This window comes from Dendropsophus ebraccatus, chromosome 2 (genome assembly GCF_027789765.1).
Source record: "Dendropsophus ebraccatus isolate aDenEbr1 chromosome 2, aDenEbr1.pat, whole genome shotgun sequence".
In the NCBI taxonomy this organism is placed as follows: Eukaryota; Metazoa; Chordata; class Amphibia; order Anura; family Hylidae; genus Dendropsophus; species Dendropsophus ebraccatus.
The window spans coordinates 178,257,386-178,284,706 of NC_091455.1; the positions used below are offsets into that span (position 1 = coordinate 178,257,386).

At 41.4% G+C, this 27,321-nt stretch overlaps 1 protein-coding gene across 1 annotated transcript; it reads right to left on the reverse strand.

Moving 5' to 3' along the window:
* Positions 1 to 478: 478 nt before the first annotated feature.
* Positions 479 to 3,456, reverse strand: LOC138784787 (twist-related protein). Its single transcript, XM_069960471.1, has 2 exons — positions 2,741 to 3,456; positions 479 to 1,094 (listed from the first exon to the last, which is right to left on the reverse strand). Exon 1 carries the CDS (start codon positions 3,280 to 3,282, stop codon positions 2,782 to 2,784), a length of 501 nt encoding a protein of 166 aa, XP_069816572.1. The 5' UTR covers positions 3,283 to 3,456; the 3' UTR covers positions 479 to 1,094; positions 2,741 to 2,781.
* Positions 3,457 to 27,321: the final 23,865 nt, after the last annotated feature.

The following is a 27,321-nucleotide window of genomic DNA, read 5'->3' on the forward strand; positions in this document are numbered from 1 at the left end:
ATGTGCCCAGTGCCTCTAATATTTGTTTTGGTAAGAGCAGCACAAATTACCCTGTAGAATTGTACAACAAAGTGTGACATTCTACACCCCAGTCCTAACTTAGCAGAAGGGAAAAGTGTCTTGTTAAGAGAAGGACCCAGGCCTGTTGTAGTAGTGGCTGCAATGACCTTCTCCCACCTATTGACATTATTTAGTGCCCTGATGAGGGACATCCCCAATCCTCACCCAGCCCCAGCTAGGAAGAGTACAATAATAAACCTGTCTCAATAAACAAAGCCTTTGTCTGTCAGGAGCTGGGGCCACATAGTTTACATTAACAGCTCTATGTATTGGTACAGTGACTGACTACAAAAAAAAAAAATCATATCTTCAATACAGACCAAACTATCATTTTCTTCATTCATATTTATTTATTGCAGAAAAATAATATACAATGATATTTACAAAACAACCATAAAAATATGAATGCATCAGACCCCTGATCTAGCTGCATTATTACTTTTTTTTTAAGTTTTTTTTTACAAACATGATTCAATAAATAAATAAATGTTATTTGGTATCTCAGAGAAGTAGAAAAGAGATGCAGCTGCTGGAACAGGAAAAACCTAAAGTTTCAAATACAAAAAAAATAAGTTTTTCTCCTATAAAAAAAATATTAACAACGACAACAACAACAAGAGTTGAGTTTCATTAGTAGTGTTCAAGAATGGGGAAGGTTTCCTTTTAAGTGGCTTCAAAGGCACGACTGGTGGGAATGCATGCAATAAGAAAATGAAGGAGGAGTGGAGATGAAGATGGGGAAAAAAAAATCAGGAAAATTCCAACATTCTTCGTCAAAAATACAGATTAGAGATTGTTGAGACTGGAATCAGAATGTAAGAGTTTTTAGTGGTGACCCTGCAACCAGTGTGCTGTGTGGTCACGACTGTCCAGGCCTGGCCCTCTATAAGTGCTCCCCATGCCCTGCCTCAGTCTGCTAGCACCATCTCCTGCAATCCATGGAAATCCTCACTGATTGTTTATTTGGCTTTTATAGGGATCCAGCTTCAGTCTCCAGACTGTGCATTTCCTCTGTCATGTAGAAACAGTCTCATCTGGAAAAGAAAACAAAGGGCTTATTGCATTTCTGGGGGGTAAAGTTGGGGTACAACTAGTAAGGAAAATAAAGAGAAATCTAAAGTGCATTTAGGAATTTTGGGGACAGCATTGTTCTGAGGGGTAGAGACCCAGGATTTATATAACAGTTATATTAATAATAGCTGGCCTACCTTAAATATAGTATTGGGTGTATTGGGTATATTATGATAGAACATACACATATTGTTATTGTATATAGGATGCAGGGTAGAATAAATTATTGTTTTATTTGGTATAGGTTTTATGGGCCGAAAATATTGTATAGGGTATGCACTTTACCATATTATTGTATGTCTTGCATTCGTTCCCAGATATATAACGTTTGCAATGAATATATTTGCAGTGTAGGATGTTATCATAAAGATATTGTATTATTTAGTGTATTGGTAGTGTAGAATTATACATTTAGTTTTATTAGATAGCTACTATATAATATGAACCTAAATATAGCGAGTAGTTTTATTATGAGGACATGTAAATTACTTTTACCTTGTGCTTAGTCAATTGCCAGTGTATAATATATATCTATTGCTGGTACAAGGTTAGTAGTGGATATAAACTCTAATAAAATATATAGCTAGGAAAGGATATGTGATTACTATCTCTATATGGGTGGTAGAGGATATAAGCTGCTAGTATATTGTTAATACAGACTGTGCACTAATATAAGTATATCTTTAGCAGACTTTATAGGCTACTAGTATATGGTTAGAGAGGAAATGTGCTTATTATCTCTATATGGGTGGTAGAGTATATAAGCTGTAATATATTGTTAATACAGACTGTGCACTAATATAAGTATATCTTTAGCAGACTAATCTACTAGTATATGGTTAGAAAGGATATGTGATTACTATCTCTATATGGGTGGTAGAGTATATAAGCTGTTAATATAAGTATATTTTTAGTAGACTTTATAGGCTATGAGTTTATAGTTCGAGAGAAAATGTGCTTACTATCTCTATATAGGTGGAAGAGTACAGTATATAATCTGTTAGTATATTAATACAGACTGTGCACTAATGTAAGTATATCTTAAGCAGACTTTATAGGCTATTAGTATATGGTTAGAGAGGAATATGCTTTTGCTGTCATTACATATGTAGAACGTGTATGCTATTTGTATATACTTATTATTAGGACATGCATATATTACATACTAGAATATGGTTGAAAAAGGACTGCGTACATAGAATTATTATAGAACGTGTATAATGTGATGCATGGTCATATATATATATATATATATATATATATATATATATATATATATATATATATATAATTGAAGTGAACCGAAACAAATAACGGTCTACACTCAATGAAGCATCCAGCAGACACACAAACAATAACCCATGTTATTTAGCAGGACTATGGGCTTACAAATCCTCCACTATGTTAGGATAATAAAGCCTATAGCTAGGGGCAGTGCTATGGAAATGACACCAATGTTTGCCTTGTATATGTTCTCAGCTTAGGTCAGGGCTGCAGAAGTATTTCTCATTCTCCATGTTCCATCCACCTCCCTGATCTAGGCCCCTTCCTATGATCTAATAGTGAGTGTAAAGCTAGCCATGCACAATCCATAGGAGCCCATCCTTACCTGAGTGTGTCTGTGTCTGTAGCCTGGAGGGAGCCTGTTGGTTAGTGAGATGCAGACATAGACCATGCTCCCTCCATCCTCCACACTGAGAAGGCATAGCTTAACCTCTCATGGGCCACATAACTGCAGCTGGCCATTTTGGAGTCCAACTCATCGCTCTGTAAAACCTGGCAGAGGAAGTCAATGTATCTGGATGCCAGTTTGAGGGTTTGTATTTTACTGAGTTTGTCTGAGGGAAGGGTGGGGATGATCTTGCGCAGGGCAGCAAAGGCTTCATTGAGGGATTGGGTTCTCTGGCGTTCTCTCACATTGGCCATGACTCTTTGGGTCTGTAGCTCCTCAAAAGACTGGGGGCTGCTGCCTGTGCTGCTGGCCTTCTTGTTCCTCTTCACTGAGGTCGGGCTGTCAGGATCCTCTTGGTTCTTTCTACTGGATCTCCTTTTCCTGCATCCCCTCTTGCTCTGCTGCCTGTCAAGCTCTTCCTCACTGTTGCTCAAGCTGTCCACAGGGGAGACTGGAGAGCTTGACTCTTCCTGCATCATCTTCTACCAACACTATGGAGAGAAAGAGCCTATCTCTAGCAATCTCCAGAGAAGCCAGCACCTATAAGCAAGAAAGTCTTCTCCAAGTGGTGGGGAGGGTGGGAGGGGGGGCGAGATCTGTATCCACAATAGAACTCAGCAGCAGCAGCAGATCTATGGCTGTGTCCCCAGACACGAACGTGTTTCTGAGTTGATGCAAACTTTTCTGAGCTCTTATATTACTTTGCTGGCAGAAGGATTTAGGGAGGGCTTCCCATTGGCTGATCATCCCCCCCTCTACGTCACAGGGAGGGATCAGCCCTCACTCTCTCAAACTTTTTTTTTATTAAGTTTCCTCTAAAGAAAGAAAAAAAAAAAAAAAAAAAAAAAAGGGGGAAGAAAGAAACAATTCTTTTGCCATCCGTCCCAGGGATATTTTCTTAATAAATCCTACTAAATAATCCCTTTTCTAAAGTCACCAGGGACACATAATGTATGTGGCTCTGTGATCTGCAATGAGTGTTTTCCTTTAGATCTGCAGCCTAATCTGGACATCAAGAGACCCTGCAAGAATTTGAGCCCCCCCCCCTTCCCTTTTTTAAAAAAAATTTATTGTATTTTTTTTTTTATGCACTATTAACCACTTGTTTTTTTAGGTTATGGCATGCAACCGGTTAAAAATCTTTAAAAAAATTATTCTGGCAATAAAAACCTGATTGCTCAATTTTTTGACATTCCTCTAATCTGACAAGGAAACTGAGGGTAGTTTACAATGATAAAACGCAGCAGTGATCTAGTGTGTGTGTAAAGAGACATACAGGTCCGAAATGTAGCGGAGCTGAAGCCTTCCGTGCAGCAACAGGGAGTTTGTCATGTGACACAGCACATGAAATGGCAATCTAGAATCTTCCCAAGGGACTGCAGGTAAAGCCATACCATTATGTATAACCAGGGGGGACCAGATTCAGTTCTACCACTGTAAATCATACAGAGAATATATATATATATATATATATATATATATATATATATATATATATAGCCATACCATTCTGTATATCCAGAGGGGACCAGATTCAGTTCTACCACTGTAAATCACTATACATACATATATAGATAGATAGATAGATAGATAGATAGATAGATAGATAGATAGATAGATAGATGGATAGATATAAAATGCTGTGTATTCGTATAACATACCGAGGATTTGGATGGGTGAAGCTTGTGCAGAAAAGAGGAAAAGAAGCTGGAAAAGAACTTAAGCAGAAATCTGAGATCCCAATTTATCACAGTCAAAGTAGTGACAAGAGGTGATTGTCCCTGACAGTGTCTATATGCTGCTTTGTGCCCTGATGATATTATTTATGTCAGTGATCTCCAAACTGTTGCAGAACTACAACTCCCAGGACATGATGCATGCTTTTGTAATTGGATTTTGGTTCTCCTGATACATTGTGTTATACAGTGCCTTTGCTATTTATGTATATAAGGAAAATGTGTATGTATATGGTCTGTTATTAATGCGAACTACAAGAAAGCAGGTAAATAACAATGTCGGCTCTGCTACATCCCTGTGTGGCCATTGTATAAGCATAAAAAGGCCTGTCATGCATATATAGATATATTTCTATATTATTTACCTATAATTCTTCCCATAAATTGATAGGATGTCTAGCACACAAGCTGCCCACCTTGCAGCTGCCATTATCAGATAGTTGTCCATATATATATATATATATATATATATATATATATATTCCACTTTCTATTCCTTCTTGTTGAAGTTCAGTCACTACTCTAGAATGTTTCCTAATATTTAACATTTAAATATTTACTATAAATTTAAATATGTAAATATTTACTGGTCAATGTTTACTGTATATGACCTGTATAAACTCTATGAACCTAATATCCACTGCTTACCTACCACTCCAGCTATCTCCTCTTATACTATAGTCTATTTGTCACCATCACTTAGTAATAATAGCTATTATCATGCATTGATTTAGTATTTTTTTTAGTCAGCTTGGATGTTTTCAGGAATGGACTATATTAGCATCCTGCTACTATGTATCAGCAGGAGGGAGCTAGAGCTGTATTTGTATTAGTGATAGGTACACATTATAAAGCAGATCAGGATACTCATTAAGGGAACTCTATTAGGATGGGGGATGGGCTGTTATAGACTGGAAATCTTCCCCCAATCCTTCACTGTCATCTAAACTCCTAACCAAAGTGTATTATAAACCATGACACATAGACCACAATGATTCAGTGGATGGTGTTTGTGTGGGAATGTGATGTAAGGATGATATATGGAGAAATATTTGATATGAGACTCCATTAGCATCTGCTTCATTAAGACCTTTAGAAGATCCTTACAAGATGCAAGAGAGCATCTCACCCAGCAGGGCCCTGATCTACAGCAGCCTCCAGGATTAGTGGAAATGTAACAAAAACAGTCACCTGGGGAGAGTGTGTGCCACAGATAAAAGGCAGGGGGAAAATAAAAGTCACACATGCAACAGCTTGGGCTACTACTGAGCTCTCACATGCCACCTAGAGAAGGAAATCCTATAGCATCCCTCATTACACACTGCAGATAAGGGGACCAAAGATTTCCTGCAATACCCAACCATACATCTCCAGCTTTAAAGATAATTGTTAGATTTAGGGTATGATCGATCAGTCAAAATCTTCAGAGATTAATGCTGGGTTTACACGTAGCAATAATTCGCCAGATCGTACGATGAACGATTTCGAAGTAATTATTTTTTTTTTATAACGATCAGCGTTTAGATGGTATGATATATCGTATGGAAAATTCGTTTTGCGATCTCTTAAGCCTATCTCCCACATAGGTAAAATCGGTGAACGGAACGATCTGCGAATTTTTTGCGAACGACCAACGACGATTTGAGAACATGTTCAAAGATCAAAATGAATGATTTCTCGCTCGTCGCTTGATCGCTTGCTGCGTTTACACGTACGATTATCGGTCAAATTTGATTGTTAACGCGCAAATGCGCACGATAATCGTACCATGTAAACGCAGCATTAGTTCACTGTTAATCCTTGTCATGTAATACAGGTGTGTATTGGGGTTAGCAATGCATTGTGTGCATTGTACGCATCCTTATTGTTATAAAGCACCATTTTTATATGCAATATTTTAGCGGAGAAGAGGTTAATAAACTATAAAAAGTATACAATATGAAAATGGTGAAAGTCAGATGTAAAACATTGTTATAAGAGTAGTAAAAGAATCATTTCTCACATGGGATGGCTGCTGGGCTTATGCTAAATCATATATTCATCAGGTATCTCCTCTATAGTGAGTACTGATAGTTCTATGAGGGTGTAAGCTCACAAGTAACCAGTGCCCTTTGGACAGATGTGTAAACCAGTTTAATGTCTTTCTAGGGATATCTGATAGACCAGTTGTGTCTCCTAAAAATACCAAATGTAACACTACATGCCAAATAGTAAGGGTGCATATACACAGAGATTTATCTGACAGATTTTTGAAGCCAAAGCCAGGAACAGACTATAAACAGGGGATAAATCATAAAGGAAAGACTGAGATGTCTCCTATTTTCAAATCAATTCCTGTCTTTGGCTTCAAAAAATCGGTCAGATAAATCTCTCTGTGTAAACACACCATTAAACTAAATACATCCATCAGGAGTCTCTGAATATTCTGCCAGCTGAGGCTTCTAGTTCCACAGCAGCTGATGGTCCACAGTGTACAGGTCTGGAGATGTAGAGACCTGTTTAATGTTATCTTATGGCAAGGTATGCATTCATTTGAAGGAATGTTAGATCCATAGACTTATCCTTATGTGCTGTAGTTGAATGGAATCTATTAATCCTTGTTATCAGACATTAAAGGTTAGGATAGAGAGACCCCAGTGTTCTTTAATAGGATTATTGGCTGAAAGTCCATAAAATGTCTGATGCTTGATCACTGTGTTATCTCCAGATACAGTTCCATACATATTAGAATGCTATCAACTTCTATGGATGCTCAAGTCTTAGGTCCTTACTCTATCTTCATATAATGCTTCTGTACTCTACCATAATACATAAATATTCCATCCCTAGAAGCACTACTAAAGAAGAATAACTCCATAATCTGATTGAGGGCACTATCAAACAACCTAAATCTAGAGTCTTAAAAAAATTCAATATAAAATATATATTAAGGTAATCTATGATCCCACAGACTTCTATTGGTGCCATACTATGACTCTATGCAACTGGAGCTGTAATGTAACTGTGAGCAAAGTACATAAGTAAACTGCATCACATATTAGCTAAGTCTATTCTGTAAATGTAGATCTGATCTGCTACAACTAAAACACTATACAACTAGTTATACATTGAATCAGTACAACCTATTATAGGTTGACATATCATACTTTCCTGTAGAAATTCTCCTTACATAATGTGTAGTTCTAATAATGACCACTAGGTGGACACAATTTCCCACATAATTCTGTTTCCTGAAGGCATAGACACACTAATAGTACAGAGTATACATTTATTTAGGCTTTTATAACTTTAGAGTCGCTTTGCCATCTATTCATCTAAACTCACAACGGTCAGTCGTGAATAAATTCTTTTTTTCCCTTTATATTGCCTTTATATGTTCTAAAGCTTATGGGGAGAGTGTGAAAACCACAATAATTTTGTATACAGTATGTCATAGCCAGTTGTGTAGAAGTAAAGGACACAGGAAGTCAGGCTGGGGATCCTCTCCCAGGACACAACATCTGGGCCCTCTTGCATTTGGTAAACACAGTTGTGAAGTGAAGATGTACATCTTTTTCACGCATATACTGGATGCTGTCCAACTACAGCATAGATAGGAGGTTTTATATAGAAGATTTGGCTCTCTTGATATCAATATGAATACAGATTCTTAGTCAGTAAAGAACATTAAGATTGTAAAAAGTGCGGTTTTTATGTTGTTTTAATCTAAGGTAAAGTTAAAGGTGTTAAAAAATGACTGCCTATTCTCAGGATAGATTTCTAGGGGTTCCAATGATCAGCTGTATGAAGGGACTGTGGTGCATGTGCTACTACTGCAGTCTGAAGCATTGTTTTATTTACTTGAATGGGACAGAGCGGCAATACCTTGCACTGCTGCTACAGACTGCAAGCAATGTAAACAGTAAAGAGGTTGCAGCACTAACATGAGAGCCATAGCCTCTTAATACAGATTGTTCATGGACCCCAACCAGTGTAATATTGATGGTCTCCTGAGGAAAGACTAGCATTTTGTATTGTTAGCTCAATGCTTTTAAACTAGCATTTGTACTATGTTTAAAGTGGAACTCCATAAAAAAATCTTTACATCAATCTTTACTTCTATTTAAAAAAAAATTGCAAGTCTTCCAGTACGTATCAGCTGCTGTCTGTCCTGCATGAAGTGGTGTATTCTTTTTAGTCTGGAGAGAGGGAGAAGTTTTCTATGGGGATTTTTTTTCCTGCTCTGGACAATTCCTGTCAGGGACGGAGATGGCAGCAGAAAGCACTGTGTCAGACTGGAAAGAATACACTACTTCCTGCAGGACATACAGCAGCTGAAAAGTACTGGAAGACTGGAGATTTTTTTTATAGGAGTAAATTACAAATCTCTGGCACTTTCTGACACCAGTTGATTTGAAAGTTGTTTTTTTTTTTTTTTTTGCATAAGCTGTAATAACCATAGTAATTGCAGTTGTCAGGCCCAGCGTCTAAGGAGCTACGGCTTAAAGGTGACATCCTGTCAGAGCCATATTTACAACTTTCAGTGTTAGAATTTTTTCATGCAGACTTGTTGCATGCGGGTTTTGTTATAGTCACCATGGAGCTCATCAATATGCACAGAAAGTAGTAAAATCAGTTTATTTATTTGTTTACTCACTGCAGTTCTAGAGCTGACTCTCCTTCGGTTGAGTTTGTATGAAAATCATGAACTGTCTTTTGAACTGTTCAGACACTATTGATTGACATTACCTTTATTCTTTCATAAATTCATATTGCAAACTTATGATAGTTGTATTTGCACTCTGGCATTTGTTTCATGATCTAAGTTAATCACTTTGTCTATTCAGCCAGTTACTTAATGTCTGATAATGTCCCTTTAAATTGAGATCTTCCCACTGCTAATAGGAGGCCCTAATTTGTGAGCTCACACTGACCTCTTGTGTTCAGAAAAAACACATCCTGTGGCCCTGCCAGGTTCTGAAATATCCCACCCCCACAACCCCTCCAACTACTGAGCTTCAAGGAGTTCTGGGTTGCTTTATACAACTGTTAGGCAAACACTATTTAATGTTCTATAATTACTACTCAACGTCAACTACCTCATCATAAGCATTATATATACCACCATCATCTAAAATAAGGGAAAATGTAAACAATACAGTAATTGTCAATATTTACTTCTATTGACATCTGTCTGTAAACATAAATAGTAATTATACATATATATACAAAGTGAAAAACACTGTAATCCAAGTAGTATACCTGGATATTTTTTTTTAAATTAAATAATAAAAGAAATGATAAAGAACACATGCATAAATGTATAAAGTATAAATATAGAGACATATTAACTTTTGTAGAAGTAGAAGTGTTACAAAAACAATATACAATTAGAAATGAGCGAACCTCGAGCGTGCTCAAGTTCATCCGAAACCATTCGTTCGGCATTTGATTAGCGGTGGCTGCTGAATTTGGATAAAGCTCTAAGGTTGTCTGAAAAACATGGATGCAGCCAATGACTATATCCATGTTTTCTACATATCCTTAGGGCTTTATCCAACTTCAGCAGCCACCGCTAATCAAATGCCGAAAGTTCGGTTTTGCTAATCTCTATATAGAATACATTCAGGGTATTTGCAATGATTTCTCCAAAGGGTACTGTCCCTTTAAAAGAAAAAATGTCAAAGTGCTGCCTCTTAGTGGATAATGCATGCATTTACACTCCAAACGTTAAAACCACCATATTTTATGCAATCTGTGGCTCCCTGACTGTTGCAAACCTACATCTCCCAGCCTGCCCTGACAGCCTGACGGGACATGCTAGGAGTTGTAGTTTTCCAACTGCCATAATGCCACAGGTTGGGAAACACAGCTATAAAGGTGGGGCTACAAGACTGCTTAATCTTCCTGTGTGAATAAAATTTTGCCCTAGTCCCATTTGCCTTGGAATTGGTTGTCCCCATCAGTAAAGAAAAATGGAATTTCAACAAAAAAGACTGACTGACCTATTAAAGTTATGGTCCCTGACTGTGCGCACCGATTAAGTGAAGACAGAGTCTGGATAACTTAACCACTTAAAGGAGAAGTCCAGTGAAATTTTTTTATTAAAGTAATGCATTGCCCCCCAAAAGTTATAAAAATCACCAATATACACTTATTATGGGAAATGCTTATAAAGTGCTTTTTTTCCCTGCACTTACTACTGCATCAAGGCTTCACTTCCTGGATAAAATGGTGATGTCACTTCCTGGATAAAATGGTGTTGTCACTTCCTGGATAACATGGTTATGTCAGGACCCAACTCCCAGAGCTGTGCTGGCTGTGGCTGCTGGAGAGGATGATGGCAGGGGGACACTGAGGGACACAGGGCACTGGAAGGACACTGAGCATCCCTCTGCCATCATCCTCTCCAGCAGTCACAGCCCGCACAGCTCTGGGAGTCGAGTCGTGACATCACCATTTTATTCAGGAAGTGACATCACCATGTTATCCAGGAAGTGACATCACCATGTTATCCAGGAAGTGAAAACTTGATGCAGTAGTAAGTGCAGGGGAAAAAAGCACTTTATGTGCATTGCACGTAATAAGTGTATATTGGTGATTTTTATAACTTTTGGGGAGCAATACAATACTTTAATAAAATTTTTTGCTGGAATTCTCCTTTAACCCCTTAGTGACCGCCGATACGGCTTTTTACGGCGGTCACTAAGGGTCCTTATTCTGCTGCCATCAGCTTTTTACGGCGATGGCAGAGAATAAGGCTGCGGGGCCGGGACGGCCCCCACCCCATCCCCCCAGCTACCGGAGGTAGCTGAGGGGTTGGGGCAGTGTGTGGGGTCCATCCCGGCCCCCCCCTTACCGACGATCGTAGCTATTAACGTTATAGCGGCGGCCGTCGGTAAAGGGGATTACCGGTGCCGCCGCCACCTTTCATCTCCCCCCGCCGTGAATCCACGGTGGGGGGAGATGAAATAAGTGTCCCCCAGACCTCAGATCAGCCCCCCCTAGTAGGGCGATCACTAACCCCCCTCCCCCGGCGGCCATCATTTCCAAGATGGCCGCCGCCATTCCTGCGAACAAACGATGTTTGTTCACAGGGATGGAAAAGTTTAAATGAATGAACGCCCCATGCTCTCCGCCACTGGAGGTAGCGGAGAGCATGGGGCAGTCATCGGGGACCCCCCTGTGGGGTCCCGGTACAAGCGATCAGCGGTATATACTATATACCACTGATCGCTTGTACCATGTGCCGCCGGCACTTTTTATCCCCTGTCACCATAAATGATTGGTGACAGGGGATAAAAAGTGATGTCCCCCCACCCCCCAAGTTGCCCCTACCCCCCCTGTCACCCCCGTCCCCCAGTCACCCCCCCTTCCCCATATACTCACCTGCTCCTGGACCTCCTTCCTCCTCGACGTCCTGGCTGGTTATGAAGTGCGCATGCGCTTCACAACCAGCCAACTCTGAGAAATTTAAAGTGACAGAGACCAATTTGGTCTCTTTCACTGAACTATGATTACTGTGATAGAAAATATCACAGTAATCATAGTAATACAGTGAAAATGAATGTATAAAGTACAAAAAGTGACAAACATACAAAAAAATAAAACACACACTATAGTAGTAGTAGTATTATAGTAATAATTGCAGTTTACTCCCAAATTACCCCTAACCCCCCAGATGCAGGTTGCCCGTAACCACCCCACGTTTCCCGTAACCACCCCAGATTGTCTGTAAGCACTGCAGGTTGCCCGTAACCACCCCACGTTTCCCGTAACCACCCCAGATTGTCTGTAAGCACTGCAGGTTGCCCGTAACCACCCCACGTTGCCCGTATCCATCCCAGATTGTCTGTAAGCACTGCAGGTTGCCCGTAACCACCCCACGTTGTCCGTAACCACCCCAGATTGTCTGTAAGCACAGCAGGTCGCCCGTAACCAGACCACGTTGCCCATAACCACCCCACGTTGCCTTTAACCACCGCACGTTGCCTCTGACCACCTCACGTCACCTCTGACCATGCCACGTCGCCTCTGACCACGCCACCGCGCCTCTGACCACGCCACGTTGACTCTGACCACCGCAGGTTGCCTCTGACCACCGCAGGTTTCCTCAGACCACCGCAGGTTGCCTCTGACCACCGCAGGTTGCCTCTGACCACCGCAGGTTGCCTCTGACCACCCCAAATTGCCAATGAACCCCTCCAGATTGCGGTAACCATGCCAGATTACAGGTACCCACCCGAGATTACCTATAAGCACTTCAGTTTATCCGTAACCACCCCACATTTCCCATAACCACCCCACGTTGCCGGTAACCACCCCAGATTGTCTGTAAGCACTGCAGGTTGCCTGTAACCACCCCACGTTGCCTGTAACCACCCCAGGTTGCCGTAACCACAGCAGGTTGCCCGTGACCACCCCATGTTGTCCGTAACCACCCCAGTTTGTCTGTAACCAACTCAGGTTGCCCATAACCACCCCTGGTTGCCCGTTACCACCCCACATTACCTGTAATCTCATTTTTTTTATTTTATTTTAGTAACTGCGCTATTCTAATAACCATTACTAGCTGCGGTTTTGCTGCGGTATCACAATAATCATAGTAATACGGTTTTGCTCCAGTAAATTGGCGCTCCTTCCCTTCTGAGCCCTGCTGTGTGCCCATACAGTGGTTTATGCCCACATATGAGGTACCGTTTTACTCAGGAGAACCTGCGTTACAGATTTTGGGGTACGTTTTCTCTCCTGTTCCTCATCAAATTGAGAAATTTCAAACTAAACCAACATATTATTGGAAAAATTCGAGTTTTTCATTTTTACTGGCCAATTTTGAATACTTTCCTCTAATACCTGTGGGGTCAAAATGGTCACCACACCCCAAGATGAATTCTTTGAGGGGTGCATTTTCCAAAAAGGCGTGACTTTTGGGGAGAATCTATTCTTCTGACACTACAGGGGCTCTGCAAACGCACCTGGCGCTCAGAAACTTCTTCAGACAAATCTGCACTGAAAATGCTAATTGGCGCTCCTTCCCTTCTGAGCCTGGCTGTGTGCCCATACAGTGGTTTATGCCCACATATGGGGTACCGTTCTACTCAGGAGAACCTGAGTTACATATATTGGGGTGACATTTCTCTCCTGTTCCTCGTGAAATTGAGAAATTTCAAACTAAACCAATATATTATTGGAAAAATTCGAGTTTTTCATTTTTACTGTCTAATTTTGAATACTTTCCTCTAATACCTGTGGGGTCAAAATGCTCACCACACCCCAAAATGAATTCTCTGAGGGGTGCAATTTCCAAAATGGAGTGACTTATTGGAAGATTTTATTCTGCTGGCACTACAAGGGCGATGCAAACGGACCTGGAGCTCAGAAACTTCTTCAGCAAAATCTGCATTGAAAAAGCTAATTGGCGCTCCTTCCCTTCTGAGCCCTCCTGTGTGCCCATACAGTGGTTTACGCCCACATATGGGGTACCGTTGTACTCAAGGGAACCTGCGTTACAAATTTTGTGGTACTTTTTTTCTCTTGTTCCTCGTAAAATTGAGAAATTTCAAACTAAACAAACATATTATTGGAAGAATTCGAGTTTTTCATTTTTACTGTCTTCTTTTGAATACTTTCCTGAAATACCTGTGGGGTCAAAATGCTCACCACACACCAAGATGAATTCTTTGAGGGGTGCACTTTCCAAAATGGGGTGACTTATGGTTTTTTCTCTCTGCTGACACTACAGGGGCACTGCAAACGCACCTGGCGCTCAGAAACTTCTTCAGCAAAATCTGCATTGGAAAAGCTAATTGGCGCTCCCTTCCTTCTGAGCCCCGCTGTGTGCCCATACAGTGGTTTACGCCCACATATGGGGTACCGTTGTATTCAAGAGAACCTGCGTTACAAATTTTGGCATGCATTTTCTCTCATGTTCCTTTTGAAAATGAGAAACTTTAATCTAAACGTATATATTATTGGAAAATTTTAATTTTCCATTTTTTTACTGCCTAATTGTGAATACTTTCCTCCAGCCCCTGTAGGGTTAAAATGCTCATTATACCCCTAGATTAATTCTTTAAGGTGTGTAGTTTCCAAAATGTGGTCACTTATGGGGGTTTTCAGGATACCAGACTTCTAAATCCATTTAAAAAAAGAACTGGTCCCTAAAAAAATCAGTTTTGGAAACTTTCACGAAAATGTGATAATTTGCTGATAAATTTCTAAGCCCCATAACACCCTAAAAAAGTAAAATATGTTTACCAAATTATGCAAGAATAAAGAAGACATATTGGTAATGTGACTTAGTAACTAATTTATGTTCTACGACTTTCTTTTTTTAGAAGCAGAGAATTTCAAAGTTCATAAAATGCAAATTTTTTAAATTTTTCATGATATTTTGATGTTTTTCACAAAAAACACACAAAGTAGTAACCAAATTTTGCCACTAACATAAAGTGCCATATGTGACGAAAAAACTATCTCAGAATCGCTAGCATATGTTAAAGCATCACTGAGCTATAAGAGCATAAAGTGAGACAGGTCAGATTTTGAAAAATTAGCCTGGTCATTAAGGCCCAAACTAGCTGCAGCACGAAGGGGTTAAATAGCTTTACTTGAAATACCTCTTAAAGTGACAGTACTGTCTTATGCACAGGGTTGAATGCAGTAGGGGTTTACACTTGGAGATGATTGCCAGCAATGTAAGATGACTGGTGAATACGTTGGTGATGGGACTTGAATAGAACAGTCTTTTAGATAGTTACTAAACGGGGCTAATTCCCTATTGGAGGGGAGAGAACTGAGGTAGTAGGACATTCCATTGGTTGGAACATTTTAGAACTCAACAGTGATTTTAGGACAAAAGTGCAAATTCTGGCAATCACTCCTTGTGCTAACAAAGTAACAGAAAACAAAACATTGCCATTAAGCCCTTTCCACAGCAATGTGCTGGCAATACAATACATTCTAATCAGTGGTGACATCTTGTGGCCAAAAGTGAGTACAACTCTCTTGAAACGTTTACATGGAAAACATAGGTGCAAAAGTATCAGGGAGGGCAAGGAACATTTTGGGCAATACCTTCAGTGCCTGCTGGAAGAGAAACAGAGTTAGTAGTGGCACATTGGTTATGGGACACTATACTTATTTGTTCGCATGGAAGGTCATGATAGACTAAAAGACATGGCTGTTCACCAGGGCCGGAGTCAGCAAGTGCTGGGGCCCCAGCACCTCCAGGGGCCCAGAGAGGAAGAGGCGCCCGGTGTATTGATGTTCAGCTCACTCACTGTAGTGGAGGGTGAGCGGCTGAACATCAAAAGACAGAGAGAGAGCAGAACTTGCAGAGAGAGAGAGGGATAAAGGACCTGATCATATGATTGGAAGGTCCTCAACCTAATTACAGTGTGGGCAGAATGGAAGAGGGAAAAAAGACTGAGCTGTAAGTTCTATGTGTGTGTGTTCTAAGTGTGGGTCAGTCAGAAATGTGTCAGTCAGTGTGTGTTTGAGTGGGTCAGTCAGTAAGTAAGTGTGTCGGTCAGTAAGTGTTTCGGTCAGTAAGTGTGCATCAGTCAGTGTCAGTAATGTGTATGTCAGTGTCAGTGTGTGTTTGTGTATGTTAGTGGTGTCTCAAGTGATTGTGCATAGTGTGTGGATGATGGGTGCATAGTGGATTGGTGGATGGATGGATGAGGGCCCCGCTGAGGCTCTGTCACCCTAGGGACCACAAAAACCTGGAGCCGGCCCTGCTGTTCACCATCATCCACCCTGAATCCTTGTTTCATAGCTTTACTAGAGGTATCAATTAATGACATCCTTATGTGTGAGGCAACATTTCACGGGGACACAGAACGGCCGGTTGTTCACGTAGTGTGAACATAGCCTAACAGTGTAGTGATATGATCAGGCCCGTTGTGACAACAAGAGATCAAAATTGTTATGAACTAGAAGGCCAAAGAACAACAAGGCAGTTATAGCATAATAAAAGACACAGGTAATCGAGCAACCTAGTATCGAACAGGTCGCTAGAGCTACAGCAGTCAGCTCAACTAGATAGCTGACTCGCAGGTAGCAAACAGTGGGGTAGGGCACAAAGTTCGGAGTAAGCCGAAGTATGAGTTCGCAATTGCATAATAAAATGTCCACGGAGCCAGACGTCAGTCATTATATGTGCCAAGGTCAGAACAGTCCCCGTAAGCCGAAGTCGGAGCCATCTGAGTCGCTGTGTGCAGGCGGACCCGGACCTGGAGATTCATGAGGTGCTGGCAACAGGTTCCATTCTTTTTATAATTGAAGGCCAGAGGTATCATCCCTGATGGAAAAGGAATGAGACCCTTTAAGGACAGTGAGGCGGGCTGGATACCCCCATCTATAGACAATACCATGGGTCCGAAGTGTTGAGGTTACTTGAGCAAGCGATCTGCACCACTGCAAGGTTTTTGGAGACAGATCGGCATAGACCGCAATTTTTCCATATTTGCCAGAAGGAGCCGTACGCTGTCTGAGTGTGGAGAAAAGAGCCTGCTTAATATGAAGGTGGCCTACGCGGACAATGATATCTCTAGGGGTACCAGGAGGTAGATTGGCGGGTTTAGAGATCTGCTTAGCCCAGTCAATGGAGAGTTCCTCTTGATCACAGTTCGGTAACGCATCTCTGAGAAAATCAGTAGCTAGTTTGGGTAGCTCAGCAGGTGGGACAGTCTGAGATACACCCCTTAATGTTGTGGCCCCTAGAACGGTCATCCAGAGCCGCCAAAGCGTTTCTGCTTCTAAAGACCGATGAGAGTCCAGCAAGTAATTGTATTCATCAATGACAGCCAACGTTAGTCTGTATTCTAATGACTGCATGGAGATCAGTATAGCATTAGTTGTGCGTTCAAAGCTAGTCTGAATAGCATGTTGGAACAGGGTAAGAAGGTCTTTAAGAGTTGAAGCTGTAAGTGGAGCATCAGAGGCAGGTTTATCATCAAAGATGCATTCAGGAGGCAGAGTGGAAAAGCTTAGAAAACGATGCTATGATGGGAGCTCCGGTGATGTGCGTCTGGTCTCTTCAGTAGCTAGCCACGCCCCTGACAATTTCTCTTTAAGACCAACATCTAAAACTCTGATCTTGGTAAATCCCCCCCATGAGTTTTTAACTCTGCCATTGGGACCATGGGTATAAATCTGTGTGGTGTCTATGTAGTTTTTAACCACATGAATTTTCTTCCAAATATTCAGTTTTCATCTTACTTTACCTAATGTCTCATTATAGCAAAATGTTATCAATATGCTCCCTAGAACAAGGAACAAATGCATTAGTAAAAAAAATATGTGACTAAATTATCCTATTTAACTCTAGATGGTATCATTTAATGAATAATGGTCATCTGTTCACACTGGAACCATGATTTTCCTTCTTAAAGGGAATTTGTCACTAGGTTTATGCTGATTCAACTGAAGAAAGCATAAACTAGTGACAAAAATGCTGAACAGATCGGTGTAATACTTACATCATTCTGTTCAGCCATTCTCCTAATATGCAGGAGAATAGGATTCTTACCACACCCCTCCCCTCGCCCCCCAACTGCTGATTGACAGTTCACTGGTGGGTGATGTTTTCTGCTTCTCATGGATATTGAGGACTACCGGGGTCATGCTTATAATGGAGAGGACTACTATTGTCCATGTTATTCAGAAGGATATCTTTGGATCAGCTGCAGAGAACAATGTGAGTGATACACCATTCTGTCTAGCTTCTCTGTCACTACTTTATGCTGCCCTTAGATAGGACAGCAGAAACCCACTGACAAAGTCTTTCTAAAGGGGTTTGGCCACAAACCTAAAAGATAGCTTCCCGTCCAACCTGGCCTGTTTGTTGTTGTACCGAGGTTCATAGGCAACAAATCCTGGTGGGACTTATAATGGGATCTGTCGAGTGAGGAAAATCATTGTAGACACCATTATTCCTGCCTTGACAGTACAGAAAAAAGCATCACTGTGACTATTACTAGAACTATTACTAGACATCAGCTCAGATAGGCTGCGTTCACACTACGTATATTTCAATCAGTATATTTCAGTCAGTAATGCAACCAAGACCAGGAGTGGATTAAAAACACAGAAAGGATCTGTTCACACAATGGTGAAATTGAGTGGATGGCCGCCATATAACAGTAAATAACTGCCATTATTCCAATATAACAGCCGTTGTTCTAAAATAACAGCAAATATTTGCCATTAATTGGCAGCCATCCACTCAATTTCAACATTGTGTGAACAGATCCTTTCTGTGTTTTTAATCCACTCCTGGTTTTGGTTGCAATACTGACTGAAATATACGTAGTGTGAACGCAGCCTATTTCAGGAAATACTCTGACAATCAGACCATGTTCGGCTAATGATGTCTATAATGAACTGGGCTGTGTAGAGCAGGTGCTGTGTACACGATAAATCAGGTAAAATTTAATGAATTTAATACATCAAACTTTTTTCTATTGCAGAAACTTAATTACATAGCGGCCATACATCGCTTCCACTGGAGACAAGGGATCGGAGCTGTGACGCACAAGCCCTTGGATTGTATAGCACGTTGCTTTTATCTACGGTGGATATCTTTTCTCTGCTTGTTTTGTAATCATATCATTTGCAGCCAATTCATCATCCTCATCACGGCCCGAACACAGCTTTAGTCTCAGGCTGATTTTGTCCCCTTAAATATCATGTAATTTATTTTAGAAGGTCTGTCATTAAAAAGAAACTGCCTAGAGAAACATTTCAATAAAATTTGGTCCAGGACTGTGCAGGGCGACTTTCATGTGGTAAGACACTGGCGGATTCTGGGAAAGTAAGGAAGTTAACAAGCAGATTTATGTTCCTACCTGTTTATGTTTTCAGTCTTCTACATATTGATTTTGCTACAATGAACACAGTGGAGCTTTACAGCCTGAGAAGTCATTAACTTGGATCTCCGTGTACAAAGTTTTGTGTGCCCCAGTGCACTGTTAGGCCAGATGCTACAGTATGGTGCCTCCGTATGGTGCTGTATGTCAGAGATATTTCACCCTAGAAACAATTTCCCTAGGGAAGAATATTTCTACTAATTCGAGTGTGATGGAAAATGTTTTTACGTCAAAAATCTCGACCTACGTCTGTGTCAAGTGAAAGTCGTAGGCGAATACAGCAAAGCTTTGTAGACATGCTTGTGTACAGAAGCCCCTAAAAAATATTGGCCACATTTATAACAAATGTTAAATATAAATAAATGTAAAAAACGAGTGCCAAGCCGCGATCAGCACCATTACGGCGCTGAGCCCGGACGGAGGAGGATGTGTGGATTGCTCCTCCGGGACAACGTCCCGGAGGTGCGATCCACCCCATTAGACACCAGAGATGGCTGCATTCAAGTAATCGGATGCAGCTGTCAACTTTGACAGCTGCATCCGATTACTTTATTAGCGGGCACGGCGATCAGACCGTGCCCGCTAATAGCCACGGCCCTGGGCTACGAGCGGCACCCGGGACCGTGATGATTCAGAGCGCGGCCGCCACACGGCCCTCCTGTGAACACATGTAGGCGGCCCTGGACGTACGAGTAAGCATGGGAGAGAAAAGGCTTGGAGTGCATCAAAAGGCTTCCAGCAAGCTCAACCAATCAGGGCTGAGGGTTGGAAAGGGGGGAACAGGGCCAGACAGCTTATTAACACACGTTACAAGTCATATAACGTTGTAATATGTGTTAATTAAGCAGAAAAAGTAAATGGCCTCACTACCCCCTTTAATATACACAGTAGTATTTAAGTCATTGCCTATATACAGTATGCATGGGAATAAAAGATACTCTAATGCTATGTAATTGTCTTGCTATTACATAATTTACACTTTGCACCAGATAATCTGCATGTGCGTAATGTTTGTGAATGTTCAGCAAACATGAACCAATAATTTTTTTTAATGTTCTTGTTTGGGATCCAAGCCGAACATTTGGAGGTTCGCTCATCAATATCTAAGAGGACAGATGGATAGATAGATAGATAGATAGATAGATAGATAGATTGATAGGAGATAGATAGATAGATAGATAGATAGATAGACAGACCGACAGACAGACAGACAGACAGACAGATAGATAGATAGATAGATAGATAGATAGATAGATAGATAGATAGGAGATAGATAGATAGATAGATAGGAGAGAGATAGATAGATAGATAGATAGGAGATAGACAGACAGATGCTTTTTGAAAGCCAAAATCAGGTGTGAACCATAATAGAAAAATAAACCAAAAAGATAAATACATAATAGATACATAGATAGTGGTAGATTTCATAAGTTTTTCCACCAATACATAATGTATTCAACTTGCTTCTCCTATAAAAAAAAAAAAAATTAAATTAAACAAAATTCACAGCGTTGCTCCATGTGCTGAGGTGTCATTCTGCAATGATTCCAAAGTCTTAGTTTATTGACTGTTCCGGAGTAGAATACATCCAGGCAGACGCTAACTGTAAAATCATTTGCTTATTTTTACTTCTGGGGAAAGCCCACACATGTCATCATTCCAATGTGATTTCATTTAGACTTATTTGCTGGTTTTTCGTGTCTGAATAATAATTGTAATGTGATAGTTTGCAGGAACTGCGCTTCTAAGCACAGGCTTCTTTTAGTGTGGCAAGTAGATATATACAAGGCATTCTACAAGCATCATTGTATTTTCTCAAGAGCTAGAAAACCAGCCCTCTGATTTCCATGCTGCAGACCACCAACCATTTGTAGCATGTTAAAGAGATACAGCAGGAAATGGCTGGGTCACCAAGCTACGCTCCACTTGGAGAGAGGTCAAAAAATGTTTGTTTTTTCCTGTTTTGTAATTCCCTGAAAATATGGTAACCTACAATTATAGAGCGTTTGGTTTTATCTTTACAAGGTATAAATGAGAGTAAGGAATTTAGCGGTTTTATAATGTAACTTGATGTGGTGAACTGACAGATTGAGATAGCTTTATATGAAGAAATACAGATGAATGTAGAACGCTGTGCCCACTGGAGCAATCTTTAAGAAATGTAACAATCCAATTGAATTAATAAATATAAACATATAACATTAAAATATTTAAACATGTGAAGACCAACTAATGGTCGGCTTTAACCCCTTCCCTCTGCAGCTGGTTTTGGCCTTAATGCCCGGGGCCTATTTTTCAAATCTGGCCTGACTCTCTTTATGTAGTGATAAATCTGCGATGCTTTTAATTATTTAGTTTTTTTTCCTGACATATTCCTCTTTATGTTTGTGGTATACTTTGGTTGATACACTCAATAGTTTTTGTAAAAAAAAAACACATTTGCGCAAAAATTTACGTTTCTTTATGTTCAAAATTCTCTTGTTCGAAGAAGAATAGTCATAGTCATGCACAACATGTCTAGTTTATAGTGACATCATTTGGTGAACACCCTTTTACTTTTTAGGATGTTAGAGGGCTTCGATATTTTGCAGCAATTTTTCAAGAAAATTTCAAATTCTGATTTTATCAGGGACCAGTTCAGTTCTGAAGTGAAGTTGTGGCCTGAATGTAAGTTATCCCCATAAATCTCTCTACTGTAAAAACTGCACTCCTCAAAGTATTCAAAGTAACATTTCATAAGTTTATTAACCCTTTAGGTATTTTGCAGAAATTTAAGCAAGTTGGAGAAGAAATTTAAAATTGTATTTTTTTTGGCAGATATTTCACTTTAATAATTTTTTTTCCTCTAAGGCTATGTACACACGGTCAAAAATGGAGAAAAAACATCCGATTTCGCTATTTAAAAAAATGTCCATTTTTGCAGCAATTTAACTGACTTCAATGCAATTGCAGTGAAGTCAATGGGAAGACGGACGTCCTATGCACACAATGCATTGAAAAATGGACGTTTTTGCCGCGGACGTCAAAATAATGAACATGAACATTATTTTCGGACGTTTTTTGCAAATAGCGGACGTTTTGCATAAGTTGTTCACACACAGTTCTTCTATTGTCACCGTTCTTTCTCCATTTTTACTATTAAATTCAATAGATTTTTCAATTAAGCCGCACCCAAAGGGCAATTAGTAACCCCAAACTAAGATAATGTGCAAACACCCGTCATTGCACTAAGGGGATGCCAGGCTTCGAAAAACGTCCGTTATTTTAGACTCAAAATAACTCAAAATAACGGAAAATAACAGAAATAACGGACATAATTTTAAACAGAGCAGAAAAAAATGTTGTGTGAACATAGCCCAACACATTAAATACTAACTGAGAAATGGAACTCAATATTTATTCTGCTTACTGAAATATTTCTAGAAATCCCCCTCATGTGGCCACAGTGCACCACCTGACTCAACCACAGGCTTCAGACATGACAGAGACCTGGTGAATTTTGGGGCCTTTTTTTATTTCATTTTTTTTTCCAGCCATTATACCATGTCACAGAGGCCTTGCGGTGCCTGTGCCTTGTGGTGCCTGTGTAAGACATTTCCATCTGTACCATTTTAGGGGACAAGTGACACCCTGATCTTTTTTTCTTCAATTTTTTATGAGGTGGTACAAATAAAAAGCACAATTTAGCAGCTGTTTTTCACCATTTTTTATGTATGCCGTTTACTATACGTTACATATGACATGTTATCTTTATTCGGCAGGCCGGTACGATTACAGTGATATCCATTTTATATAGCTTTTGTTATAGTTCATGGTATTTATACTCTAAATACTGTTTGTGTCTTGCATATTGTAAGAGTAGTAATATTTTTATTTTTTCGCCAATGGAGTTATGTGAGGGCTTTTTTTTTGGCGGCATAAACTGACGTTTTTTGTGGTACACCTTTTAACCCCTTAACGACATCGGGCGTAAACTTACGCCCTCGCGCCCTGGTACTTGGCGCATCAGGGCGTAAATTTACGCCCGATGTTTCCCCGATCGCTGCGTGTTCACACACAGCGGTCGGGGAAGATGGCCTGCTATAAATCATATAGCCCGGAAAAAAATGGCGGTCGGTGCTGTCCGAGGACGGCACCGACCGCCATTACTGTAAAAAGTAATGGTGATCGCCGTACCACCGGCCTGATCGCCGTGAACGGCCGGCCGGCCGTTCACGGCGATCGGGCCGGTGGCACGGCGATCAGAGTCCCACAAAATAGTAAATACCTGCCCTGGACCCCTCAGCTAGGTAGCCGAGGGGTCCAGAGCAGGTATTTGTACATTACTCACCTGTCCCGGGCTCCTGATCGGCGTCTTCCGGGTTCGCGGCGTCCTCGTCTTCGTTCGGGTCTTCGGCTTCTTCCGTGACGTCACGTTCGGCTTCTCTCGGCTATTTTCGGCTCCAGCGTCGGCTTTTTCCGTATTTTGCGCTCTGCTGCCCTCTAGCGGCTGATATGTGTAATACACTTATCAGCAGCTACAGGGATGTTCAGAATGTAGAATTTTTTTTTTTTTCAATTTTTTTTTTTCTATTTTCCGCACCCTATCGCCGCTGAGTGTTGATCAGCATCGCACGAAAGTGCGCTGCTAATCAGCAACTCCTCCTTTTTGGCGTAGGGTGTTTTTTTTCTATATTCTACTGCCACAGTCTGCTAATAAGTGCCGCACATAAGTGCGGCATTTATCAGCAACTCCTTTGTTGGCGTAGGTTTTTTTTTTATACTTACTGTAAAAAAACACGTAAAAAACACTACATTACACCACACTACATTGAATAAAGTTTGACACTACACCACTACATATCCCATATACCAATCCTTGTATAAAGATGGCCCCCAGGGTGTTTTCAGCGTCAGAGGCATACGTTATTATTGCCTCCGACACCGAAACAGCCAGTGAGGATGAATGGGGGGTCCTTCTTTCCTCCATTCATCCTCATCATCCTCATCATCCAGTGACGTGTCTGGGGGGTAGCGTAGTGTACGCTGCCCCCCAGACACGTCTTTTCCGCCAGTACCGTCCCAATAAAAGATGACGGTATGGAGTGAAATTCTACAAACTCTGTGAGCGCACCTCAGGGTACTCTTACAGATTTAGGGTACGTGCACACTTCGGAATGGCGAAGGATAACCCTTTGTGCATTCCGCAGCTGGAACCCGCCGGCGGACTGATGGTGGCGCGTGTCTCCACCCGTGTCATAGACTCCATGTTATGCATGGGCGGATTCCATCGTCCGTCCAAAGAATGAACACGTTGGACAGAGAGCGGAATCCACCCGTGCATAGAATGGAGTCTATGACACGGATGGAGACGCGCGCCCGCATCAGTCCGCCGGTGGGTGCCAGCTGCGGAATGCACGAAGGGTTATCTGTCGCGATTCCACAGTGTGCATGTACCCTTAGAATGTATGTAGGAAGGGACACCCGAATCCAGCCCCCAGATGCCCCCTCCCCCCCCATCCTCGGAGTTAGTGGGAAGATCGTCCGGGAACTGATCTTCCCACTGCTGGATAAAGGTTACCACCTGTACGGGGATAACATTTATACCAGCACCCCCTCTTCCGGTCCCTCGCTGCCCTGTAGCTTGCGGCACGATCCGAACATATCAGAAGCAGTAATAGAGCCCTAATATTTAGCAGCCATGGAGCGGACCCAGCACTTCTGGATATGAAGGACCCCGTATCGCACCAGGACAACATTTTCCAGGTGACGTCCCCCACACTGGAGAAAGGGAGACCCCAGAAGAAGTGCAGAGTGTGGCGTAACAGGGGGATCAGGAAGGACACCATTTTCCAGTGTGACACCTGTCCTGATCACCCCGGCCTCTGCATACTGGATCGCTCCAAAGCGTACCACACGTCACTGGGGTTCTACATTATCTAAATTCTGTCCCTTATTCCTATTTCAGGGGTCACGTTAGTCCAGGGATTATTCTGATTGCCATTATGGAGTCGGGAAGGAATTTTTCCCCAGTGATGAGGCTACTGTCGTCTGCCTTACGAGGGTTTTTTTTGCCTTCCTCTGGATCAACACAGGTTGAATTTGATGGACACCTGTCATTTCCAACCTTATAAACTAATAATTGGCCTAATACCCCCAAATAAATTAGAATTGTCCCTTTTTCCCCAGCTAAATAGGTATGGCCGCCATTCCCATTAGAGGATGCCATGATGCAATTACAAAGCCTCTGTGATGCCAGGACAGTAGAAACCCCCCACAAGTGACCCCATTCTGGAAACTACACCCCATAAGGAATCTAAGAAGGGGGGCAGCGGGGATATGGCCCCCTGGTGACGGCCACGTTTGGGACGTGAAAATGAAAAAAATTGTATTTTTTATTTTCTCGGCACATGTTCTACGTAAGTGCCCGTCACCAGTGGGGTCCATATGCTCACTGCACCCCTTGTTAGATTCCTTATGGGGTGTAGTTTCCAGAATGGGGTCACTTGTGGGGGGTTTCTACTGACCTGGCAGCACAGGAGCTTTGTAATTGCGACATGGCCTCCATCCCCCATTCCAGCCTCTAAATGGCGCTCTGTCCTTTTGGTGACTTGCCCTGTGCCCATATGGCACATTATGCCCACATGTGGGGTATTTTCATACTCAGGGGACACTACCCTACACGTTTTGTGTTCATTTTCTTTTTTAACCCCTTGTGGAAATGGAAAAAAATCAAGGCTAGACATTTAGTGTAATTTTTGTAAAATTTTTACTGTAAATCATTAATCTTGTCATGATTTTTTCATTTTCACAAGGGGTTAAAAGATAAAAAAAAACATTTAATGTGTAGCGCAATTTCCCCTGAGTACGGAAATACCCCACATGTGTACATAAAGCGCCATTCGGGTGCAGGGTAAGCCTCCGAAGGGACGGAGCGCCATTTGGTTTTTGAAGGCTGGATTTGGATGGAATGGATTTCGAGGGGCCATGTTGCATTCAAAAGGCCTCTGTGTTGCCAAGACAGTTGAAACCCCCCACAAGTGACCCCATTATGGAAACTGCACCCCTCAAGGAATGTAACAAGGGGTGTAGTGAGCATATGGACCCCACTGGTGACGGACACAAATAAGGAACAATGTGGCGTGAAAATGAAATATTACATTTTTTACACTATAATGTTGGTTTAGCCTTGAATTTATCATTTTCACAAGGGGTTAAAAGAGGAAAAAAAAACAAAATGTGTAGAGCAATTTCCCCCGAGTCCGTAAATACCCCACATGTGGACATAAAGCGCCGTGCGGGTGCAGGGCAAGCCTCCGAAGGGAAGGAGCGCCATTTCGTTTTTGAAGGCTGGATTTGGATGGAATGGATTTTGAGGGGCCATGTTGCATTCAAAAGGCCTCTGTGTTGCCAAGACAGTTGAAACCCCCCACAAGTGACCCCGTTATGGAAACTACACCCCTCAAGGAATGTAACAAGGGGTGTAGTGAGCATATGGACCCCACTGGTGACGGGCACAAATGTGGAACAATGTGGCGTGAAAATGAAATATTACATTTTTTACACTGTAATGTTGGTCTAGCCTTGAATTTATCATTTTCACAAGGGGTTAAAAGAGAAAAAAACACACAATATGTGTAGAGCAATTTCCCCCGAGTCCGTAAATACCCCACATGTGGACACAAAGCGCCATGTGGGCACAGGGCAAGCCTCCGAAGGGAAGGAGCGCCATTTGGATTTTGGAGGTTGGATTTGGCTAGAATGGATGATGAACACCATGTCGCATTTACAGAGCCCTCGTGCTGCCAAAACACTGGAAACCCCCCACAAGTGACCCCATTCTGGAAACTGCACCCCTCAAGGAATCTAACAAGGGGTGCAGTGAGGATATGGACCCCTTGATGACGGGCACATTTGTGCCATGAAAGTGAAAAAATTAAATTTTTCCCTT